This window comes from the organism of the source record quoted next, unplaced genomic scaffold (assembly GCF_019419815.1).
Source record: "Pyrus x bretschneideri cultivar Hongxiangsu unplaced genomic scaffold, Pyrus_bretschneideri_v1 Contig94, whole genome shotgun sequence".
In the NCBI taxonomy this organism is placed as follows: Eukaryota; Viridiplantae; Streptophyta; class Magnoliopsida; order Rosales; family Rosaceae; genus Pyrus; species Pyrus x bretschneideri.
The window spans coordinates 117026-127700 of NW_025999836.1; the positions used below are offsets into that span (position 1 = coordinate 117026).

At 38.6% G+C, this 10675-nt stretch overlaps 1 protein-coding gene across 1 annotated transcript; it reads right to left on the bottom strand.

Moving 5' to 3' along the window:
* Positions 1 to 5061: 5061 nt before the first annotated feature.
* Positions 5062 to 10366, bottom strand: LOC103926536 (two-component response regulator-like APRR7). Its single transcript, XM_048576953.1, is given in 11 exon segments — positions 5062 to 5452; positions 5694 to 5944; positions 5947 to 6139; positions 6141 to 6501; positions 6609 to 7059; positions 7231 to 7402; positions 7714 to 7872; positions 8191 to 8324; positions 8449 to 8610; positions 9051 to 9672; positions 10078 to 10366. Coding segments are annotated over 10 exon segments (2316 nt in total). The 5' UTR covers positions 9382 to 9672; positions 10078 to 10366; the 3' UTR covers positions 5062 to 5350.
* Between the last annotated feature and the right edge of the window lie 309 nt (positions 10367 to 10675).

Consider the following 10675-nt stretch of genomic DNA (forward strand, 5'->3'; position numbering starts at 1 on the left):
TTGCCTATAACAATCTAGGACAGGATTGGCATCTACAATGGATCCAAAGTGAGCGTACGGTGTGATGTGAACATACACGTGAAAGATAGGCCCTGATCTCGGGCGAGTACTAACACCGATGCAGCACACGATGAGCAAATAACATTAATATAGTCATGCTAGAGTGATTCGATAATTCTAGTCAACATAATATTATTCATAGCCGTATATCTAATTAAGGCATCCCATAGGATTTATAATGATTTCCTAATTCTCATCGTTACGCCATTTCCTATAAACGTTAATTTAATTATGGCATCACATAGAAATTTCGTTATTAGATGTACATATAAAAACTAAACAAATATATATACTATATCAAAGAAAAGACCCACTCACAAATCATGTTGTTGAGTCGAACCCACCTCGCGGGCATCGAGAATCCTTGTGAGGCGCATCACCTAGAAACGAAACCATTTACGTAAATATTTAACGTAGTAACGTATAAATGCATTTTCATATAAAGTACGACTAATAAAGGAACTATTTTAAAATGGTCGAATTTCAGAAAACGGACAGTGGATTCGGGTTCAACATGTTGAGAAACCTAAGAAGGGACATCGGGTTCCTCCACGTGCCCCTGCACGTGTTGCCACAAGGTCGCTATACTGGTAGCCACGCCGAAAAACTCAGATTTCAAACAGAGCTCCGTGTGAGCTTCTGTACATGATTTTCAGTAACCTAAAGCTTGGTTTAACTTTGTAGGGTCGAGGGAAAGATGGTCTAGGTTCTGAGGCTCACCGAATTGGCGATGGTCGTACATGGCTGGGGTGATGGCTCAGTGGTGTGTGCCTTAGGTAGCTTTTCTGCACTTGTAGAGAAAGAGAGAGACGAGTGGGAGCTAAGAGGTGAGAAAGAGTGAAATGAGGAAGAAGAGATGAGGTTGTAGCAAATGAGTGGAGAAAGTTGAAAAAATGGGTTTTCTAGGGGATTGGGAGATATGGGAGAGAGGGAAGGAGTGAGGTGTGGGCCCACATGGCTCACAAGACAAGCCACAAAATATCTATAAACATGAAATTACCAAGTCGCCCTTCACTTCGTAAGTTCGTAAAATGTCTATTGTAACTCCAAATTCGATTGCGCGTATGCCTACGCGTTCGTAGCGACGAGTACTATGACGATACGCTAAAAGAATGTTTCATACGTCTCACTATACGTTGGTCAACGAAAGTCAACACCCTCGCCTCTAGGGACATTTTCGTCAATTCACTCTTTTAAAATTAATAAAATCGTAAAATTAGGAACGGGTTGTTACACAAATAAAAACCATTAAGGCATGTAATTATACTGAAGATAATAGACGAATACAGTTTATCAAGAAATCACTAATATGACTACCATTTAATCCAACGGTTAAGTGTTTCAACAATTTTTGATAAGTACAGATAATATTTGAGGGAAGAATATAAAAATAATGGTTAGATCATTCACATACAATGTAAAATGGATCCTACAAATGATCCTCAAATAAACTTATCTGAAAAATCACTCAAATGCGACAAAAGGAGACATTTCACAATGAAACTTTTCACGCGTATACCGACACATGCCACCTTTGTTGTCTAGGTTAGCAATGTGTAAGAATGTTAAACTCAGTGCACAAGTAAATAACTATTGGCTATATGTTTAACTAATACATGAGAGAATTGTTTAATTATGAGCATTACCCCAATTCTTCTACGAGATACAAGGTTTAATCAATTAAAATAAAGGAAATTAAACAAACAAATAAATAAACCAAATCATGCTGATCAAACAAACCTGTCACACAGATTGTATTATATATCCTCTGGGAATTGTGCGGGGCTCCGCACATCAATGAAACTGTCAAGGCTGCAGGATGATGGCACCAGTGAAACTTATTAGAACCTGGGAATGGATAGCGGGACCCGGTTTCTCTGCCATTCCAGTTTCCATACATTCTCATCTTCTCCTATTTTATGCGGTCAAGGTTAAGTTACGTCAATATTTTATATTAATTTTTTTCTTGGAGGGCAGAGAAGCCAGGTCCGGGTCACCGGGTGCATGTTAGTGATTTATTTATATAGTTTCGAGCATAGTTATTAAATAAGATATTGATTAGACTAATCTTCACTAGTTCATCAATTCAACGCAATTAAATAAATGCTATAAATGTAGAATTATCAGAGAGATGGACTGAAGATCCACTTCTAACAACACTGATATTATCTTTAACTTAGTAATTACCACTTGCATAATCCGTCAGGTGTGGGATTTTATCACAAGGCCTCGATATTAGTTAGAGTGTGGTTAAGATATTTAAACTCTTCTTTTCTCATTGATACGGTCGATGTGGGACATTTCAACACGCCCTCTCACATGGGACCCGATTCCCGATTAGTGGGTCACACGTGGGAGATTCACACATCGACAACCACATGGAGCTAAGGGGACTCACCCTACACGCAGGGCCAAGGCGACCCACCCATCACGTGGCAGTACAGTACAGGTCCGTTCCCTGACTCTAATACCATTTAGAATTATCAGAGAGACGGCTGAAGACCCACTTCCAACAACACCACTATTGTCCCCAACTTGGTTCGTACTGGTAATTACCACCTGCACAATCCGTTAGGTGTGAGATTTTATCACAAAAGACCTCGGTATTGGTTAGAGTTGGGTTATGATATTTAAACTCTTTTTTTTTTCTCATTGATACTGGTCAATGTGAGACATTTCAACAATAAATACCCTCATACATGTAAGTAACATATACCCAAAGAAGGAGGTTAATCAAATTCCTGGAGATGCGCGTTTACACTTGGGTCAATAGGGCCCCATCTTCCTTGGCACATATCCTCAACAAGGACGGTCTGCCTTGTCCTCCTCTAGCCTAATTTTGTTTAGGGAGTAGGTGGGGTGACGCTTGCAATTATTGTGGCGTCATCTCATGTATCCCCTATTCCAATCTTATCTGTTAGTTATTTTTGATGTTTTCCTTGCTTGCCTCTCGTGGGCTCTCATGTGAATTTCTTTGGCTTTTGCCTTGGTAATGAAAATTCCAGTTTATCAAAAAAAAAAAAAAAAAAAGAGGGAGGTCAAGCTCGAACATGTCAAGAGGTCCTATTCTTTATAGAGAACACTATCTCCAACTTGTGGTGGAAACAAAAGGAGAAATCAAACACATATTCCGCACATAAGGTCATAAAAATATACTCTTAATTGCTTGAGATACAAATTTTTGTAGGTCGAAAATTTGTTGCATGGTTGAATAGAAGAATGGATAAAAATTCTTTGATGAATTCGATATCTTAAATAGTCATAATCTAACTGGAAGACCTAACATATGTTATTAATTAAAATAACTACTTATTGAGATAAAAATTAACCACATCAAATAAAACGGACATGTGGACTTTTAGCTCAATGTGACAGTTTGACTTTCTTTAGGCGGTGGCTGCTTGCACAAGGACATCCGAGGACGTGTCTAGGATCAACTTTGTAACGTTGGATGTCTAGGGCCTTTCATTTGAGTTCCAAGATTGTAAAAACTTGTTTACCTCGCACAATTGTAAATAGTATGGCTTATCGCCCCGTCAAGTCAAGTTTACATAGAGTTGATTCAAAGGTTTAGTTTGAAGAACTCTTGACATTATAAGAGACGTACTCTACCAAAATTTGTATCCTAAGTAAGCTTCCTTGAATAAAGCTATCGTTTCGTTTTAAAAAAATAAAAATAAAAAAAAAATTGCTAGCAAATACAGTGATGAGGACTATAAAATGGCCTTTTCTTTTGGATTTTTTCCAACTGAATCCGACCAATCAACAGAAACTTTAAGACATTCCCGCATACAAGGAAGAAAAATACAAAGCAAAGCACATCGTACTTTGTTTGGAGAAAAAGCATATCGTGTTTGTCAGTTGTTTTTAACACTTCTCCTAGTCAAACAAATTAAGCTCACGAGTTCTGAACTAACAATGCGTACCCAAAAAATGGAAAATAAATAGATACAAAGACAACCAAGAAAAGTACAAGGAATTTGTATCTGAAATATATGCTGTAAGCTGAACTAATTACATTGCGGTATTAACTTTATCTTTCGTGTGATGAACGAACCGAACCCTTAACTTATCTTAATTTTGATTCTTTTTTCTCCATCATTCTTACCACCTGAATTAACTCGAAATTATTCAAATCACTAACAACTTTATGATACAAACGTCTATGTAGATGTTCACGGCAAACGTTTTGCCCTTCTTCAGGACTGTTGGCTCCGATGATAATTTTTTTTTTTTTTTTTTTAAAAAAGAAGACCAGCTGGTGGCTTTACCGATGGCGGTCCGATCAGGTTTAGAGTTTAATGATATCATGTCAAAGTTGATAATTCAATTACGTATAAAGGAGATTATTAGGTTTATTATTTTCCCTTTTTTCTTTCTTTCCCACTTTTGGGTAGAGTTAGAGCCCAAGGGCCGAAAAACAAAAATTCTAATCATAGACAAACTAGGCCCAACCCAGATCTTTACTCCTCCATATCCAAAATGTGCCAACTGCCTGTATTTTTAAGAAAGGGAAGTGGCAGAAACTCACTCCATTTTTATACACTTCTTCGCTTGACTTTGTCTGTTGATTTTTTGTTGATTTGTTCAATCCGCTGATTAAAAAAGAATAAAAAAAAAAATAAATAAAAAGGATAAAAGGGAGCACGTGCACGAGGTGAAAAGAAGAGTGCAAAAATCACTGGTTTGCAAGTAATCTCATAATTCTCCTTCTCACGTTAAATCAATTCCAATTTTAACATACTGGTTTCCATTGATTCATGCAATCTGTTAATGTATATACCTTGGTAAAGCAATAACGCTTTACTTTTAACTACTCTAATTTACGAAGAGGGAAATTTGAACTCAGATTCAAGATGGCGGGCAAACTGCCTTGGCCAACCCACCTGCGGTAGAGAGAGAGACCAGAACTCACATTATTCTCCGGTGAAAGCAACCTAACCTCAAGTGAAATATTGGCCGGCTCTCGGCCTAATGCCGAGAAGCCAATAGTCTAGAGAAGGCATTGAAGATATTTTATTCTTTAACACGAAATAAAGGGACACTGATGGCATAAAGCCGATGGCCTCCTATTTAAAGAAGCAATTTGAAATCCACATTAATCGACAGCAGCTTCAAGGTGTGGTCTTGTCTGGAATTCTCACGTCCTACACCTCCAAATCTGTCTACACAAATATTTACGTAGTACCTTGCTCATAAGAGTTGCAAGAAAATATACATATGCATTTAACTGATAACAGCTCATAGGTAATCACCAAGTTTCAAACCTATGTTACCGGAAGTGCCCGAGTTAGCTATCTGTTATCCTGTTCTCGCTCATTGTATGCCGCACAAACTGTCCTCGAATTCGAGGTCGTTGATCTGCCAGTTTCTTTCTGTTTTGATACCGAACCTGAAAAACCAACCGAAAATCAGATTCAACAAGCTGTCTATATTTTCTCCTATTTTCAGAATTCGGCAACCTTCTGAAGGAAATCAAACATGCAAATGCAAGAAAGGGCACATTTAACAGATTGAACTTAATCATTTAATATAAATGTTGCACGTACAGAAGGAGGAACGAGCAAATTTTTCATAAGCACTTATTTAGATCTATTATTAGGATGTAAAGTTGCAAACTGAATGTTAGTTACCTTTTTTCGGAAGCATCTCTCTTTTCTTTTCTGACGGAACTTGGTCAAGGCAGCTTCTCTCTGCTTGAACTTGTTTTCATCTACTCCATTTCCACTCTGGTTTCCGCTACCATCACCACTTCCACTTTTCCCAGCAACTCCATAATCACATTCTAGCTTTGTACCTCCAACATTATGTCCACCGCTGCCTCCAGTTTGCCCATTGCTCCCATGGTTACTACCTGAACCACTCCCATTGATGCTATAATTTCAGGGTTACCTTCAACAGGCCCGGTCAGGGCATTCGATGATCCACAATGTGGGGCAGCTGCAGCCAATTTCTTCAAAGATAAATCATTATTATCACGCAGCTGTTGCTCTTGCATATTGTGCACAACATGGTGATGGACCCGATGCTGATCATAATCATGATGGCGGTTCTGGATTTGGAGTTGCTTCTTAGTGTCCTCTTGATTGAACCCGTACTGTTGTTTCCACATTGTTAGAATTATCTACTATAACATGTTCGGTAGCACTCTTAAGGTCCTTGACAGGATGGAAAGTAGATAACGGATGCAAAAGTTGGACTGTGGATGCTGCTGCTGACTTGTTTGCAACTTGAGATTTCGGAAGGGCATTATTAGTAGTGGATCCCATATCATTGATATTGCTGCCTCCTTTTGAGCATTGATTGGGAGGGTTATCTCTTGAATGAGATCGAATGTCGCGAAAGAATTCCTTTTTTGTAACTTCTCCACTATTATCATGTGGAGAATTGCTTCCAACATGCCCAGAAGGACCCTTGTTAGCATTTGAGGCTGTGTTATACCTGCACAGGAAGTAACATGGTAAAGGAAAATATAGAAAGTTCAAGTGAACGCAGATTCAAACTTCCACTGATAATAATAACTTCTAGGTCCTCCATGGTCCTAATACCTTGAAAAGGCTGAAGAGTCTGACCGTCTCAACACATTGCGGTCATCTTGTACTGTTGTCTCAGTGCCTTTAACTCCTCTAAGCCTTTTCAAACTGAGCTCCACGGATGACATTTCATGAACATTACTATGCGCCTTATTGTTAACGTCTAAGGCGTTATAATGTCTGTTAGAAGCTTCAAATTGTGTGTTGTCCATTTGGGAATCAGTGAGATTAGTTACAACACCTGTCATTGTAGCACCATCATACTTTAGCATGCTGGAAGGACTCTCACGATTCAAGTTCAGCTTGCCCTTATCAATTTTCTTGTCAAGTTTACTGGAACCTATCTCAAGCAGATTACTCTGTCTTGCTCCTGCTAGTTTTGTTGAAAAATCATTACGCTGCCCATGCTGTAATTCTTCAAAATTGGTCAGGCCTGTCTCCAGATCTTTTCCCATTGCAAAGTTGTCTGAAAATAGAAAATACAGCCTAATCACAAAGAAAGTAAAATAAGTACATATGCACGTACATACAATTAGGTGGGCCGTGCGCACACACATCACTATATAACGAAATTGCATAATAACATTTGAATTTAGCACACATGGAATCACACAGCTTTAAATAATTCCAGGAATACCATTTTGTTCCTTCTGTTGCTGGCACTCCCTTGTTGCAGCTGCAGGAACCAATTTATTACCAAGTGATTCGGCATTTGAGTGAACTACTTGGGCACAAGTACTATCGGGATGGGGCCATGAATACGCATGTTGCGGACTGTCAACTTCTACAGCTCTTTTTGTCCAAGAACTCTACAAAATGAAACGCACTGACACAGTGAGACTGCAGCGTACATATCTGAGTCCAGGTCATTCTTTGAATTTACAGTTTAATCTTTCTTTAAGGAGATGATCATAAAATTGATACTGAGACTGTGCAACAAAAAAATGAATTAATGTAGCCCCTTTAACTTGTCCACACACACCCCCCAAAAATAGAACTCATATCCCAAGCGTTATATCCTTAGGCATATCTGCAAATTTGTGGATTGTCCTTAATGTCGGCAACACTCTTGTAATAGGTATGTACCATCAAGATATTTAGTATCCAATAACTAACATACCTGAGTGCCACTCCCATTGTCACTTCCATCTCCAACATTCAAATCAGTATCTTCCTCATCATTGCTTCCGCTATTGTTCTCAGACTTTTCAACACTTTTTGATCTTATAGACCTTTGAGTTTGATTGCCACTTTCACTTCCCGTTCCACTACCACTAGACTGAAAAAACAAAGTTTAGATACTAGTCATACAAAAAAAGTAAGAGACATAATATAAACTGCAATGTGAAACAACCATAACCATTTAGCAAACATATTAAATATCATCATATAATTATAAAGCTCTTCTCATCAACATTAGTGCTGCTCAATTCCAATCTGAAGAGAAAATATTACTTTCTTTAAATTTCAGGAGAAATTTATGTATCAGGTAGGGGAGGTGGAAAAAAGATGAAAAAAAAAATCAAGAAATGAACAGAATTATACACACTTTTGGGCAAACATTCGAATACCAGAACAAAAAGTTTTAAGGACTCACACTATGGCATCTCCTCCAAATGTGTTGCCAGAGGTTCTTAAGCTCATTCTTTCGAATAGGCTTCACTAAAAAGTCAACAGCACCCTTTGACAAACACTTAAAGACGAGGCCCATTGAATCATGCGATGACATCACTGCACACACATATCAACAAAAGGCATAATCAAATGTCTGCTTTCTAAGCTGCATCAAACCTCATAACGGAGATCACTGCTCAATACAGTTGTTAATGAGATGGTCATGGAGAAAAGAACTTACTGATCACAGGAACATTTTTCCGTGTCTTATGGCTCATAATCTTGCTTAAAAGGCTAACGCCTGATACGCAAGGCATGACTACCTCAGTTAAGACTAGATCAACATGATTAGTCAAATCTTCAAGAATCTTCCATGCTTGCACTCCATTTGCTACTGGAATCACTGAAATTATGAAGATTTAAGTATCACATCCTCAGACTAAAAAATATACATATATAAAGAAGAAGTGATTAATGCACAAAGTAGTATTGTCTGCTGATAATGACAGTGTACGAGTTTGTGTGAAATTGGAAGCGATATATCATGTATTTGCAATGACAAATGATTCTACTAACAACGTTGATTTCAAATGCACCAACATACACATTTATGCTATTCAGTAACCAAAAACATATAATAGCATATCCGATGATAGCCTCCGCATTATTTGTGAAGAAAAAACAAAGGCTCATACATGCGAACCCTGAGAAGTCAAGTTAACAAGAAAATCAACAACCCCATAAAGTTGATAATGCATCCGTTCAATTTTTCCATAAACAGCAGTTCCTAGACATTGTCATGCATAATGAAGCACTAGGGCTCTCGGAAGTCAAGTTACTAACCTTCATAGCTGCAATTGCGAAGCAGTGCGGTGACAACATGGCGAGTAGAATCATCATATTCGACCAGCAAAACTTTAAGAGATCTTACATGTAGAAACCTCTCCCAGCAAACCGCCGACCCTTGAGGCTGTTGAGTAACAGTCTGGGCTTGAACAGCCCCTCCTAGCCGACCTTTTACATCTCCAGCTCTTCCATTACTTTTCGACTCATCTTCCTCGACTAACCTCCTTTCCTCATCCTCCACTCCATTGTTACCCCTCTCCCCCTCCCCCTCCCATGAGCGGTGGTTTAGTTCCAACAGTTGTCTGTCCTCGTCACTATTAACATTCATCAGGACACTCCCTGTTAGTGACACAAAACACTAGCAGTAAACACGGCCCAAGTTCAGAACGAAAAAAATATCTTCTTGAATCGGGAAAAAGAATAGCGGACAGCGCTGATTTCAAAAACAAACATCCGCAATTACAGACCCTTGTAAATCTAACACAAAGTGCGTTGACCGATTACAGAGTGATGCCGAAAGCAAATCCATAACCGAATATATACACAATGGATGCGAAACAAACGCCAAACGTTGTTAGCTGCCTAAAAACGGCTTGAAACCCAACAAATTGCTTTCACCCTGTAAGACCAGAACATCATATCAGTCAAAAAATCCACCACAAAACATTACCAACATCATTTGTTCTTAAAGAAAACATACACTTCTTTAGAAATGACAATTACCAGTATGAAATTTAAAAAAAAAAAAAAAATCTCAATAAAGAGAAAATTTGCTACTCCAAGAACTTGCAACTGTATATACTTATTAGATTAATCAACAAATATTCCAAATATGCATAAAATCAATAGAAAATTCTGATTTTAGATTACTAAACATTTAAATTAACAATTCTTCAATGACTAAAAATAATAAATTAACTTGGAAGAACTTCCAGTCAACTAATACAGAGTACCTAAAAAACAATAAATAAATAAACAAACGGAGAATTATAAGATCAAAGAAGCAAAACATGGCAGAAATCACCTGCAAAGCTTCATTAATCGCCATAAGTGACCTAGATCCGAACTGAAATTACCAAGAAAATCATTGTAACTAAAAGTTAATAACAACGTCAGAGAATAATCCTGAAAATCTAAGTTTGGATCTCCAAAAATGTCTCAGTTCGGATATTTTCAGATTTTGTGTTTCCGACAAACTTGACCGGACCAAGAAACATAAGACTGTGCAAACAGTTACAGAGAGAGAGAGAGAGAGAGAGAGAGAGAGAGATCCTTTCGTCAGGGAAAGAGGAGAGAGGAGAGAGAGCGGAGAGAGAGGAGGAAAACATATGAGCTCCGAGATGAGCTGAAGGACTGCTGACGTGGACAAAACAAGGGCTGGAGATGCAGTAGAAGTAGAACGTTCGAGAATACCACGTCGGAAGGAAGATATTTCCAGCTTGGCGGAAATTGGGGCCGAGGGGATGCTGCGGTGGACGAAATCTAAAGCAGTGAGCGCAAGGACTCGCTTGGCGGGTATGAAGATCTCTGGGATCGGATCTCTGACACGTGTGTGTACTGGATGGCGAGTACAGAGGAGGGGAAACGTCGTTATCGCTGGGACTGCCTCCTTTGGGTGTCGG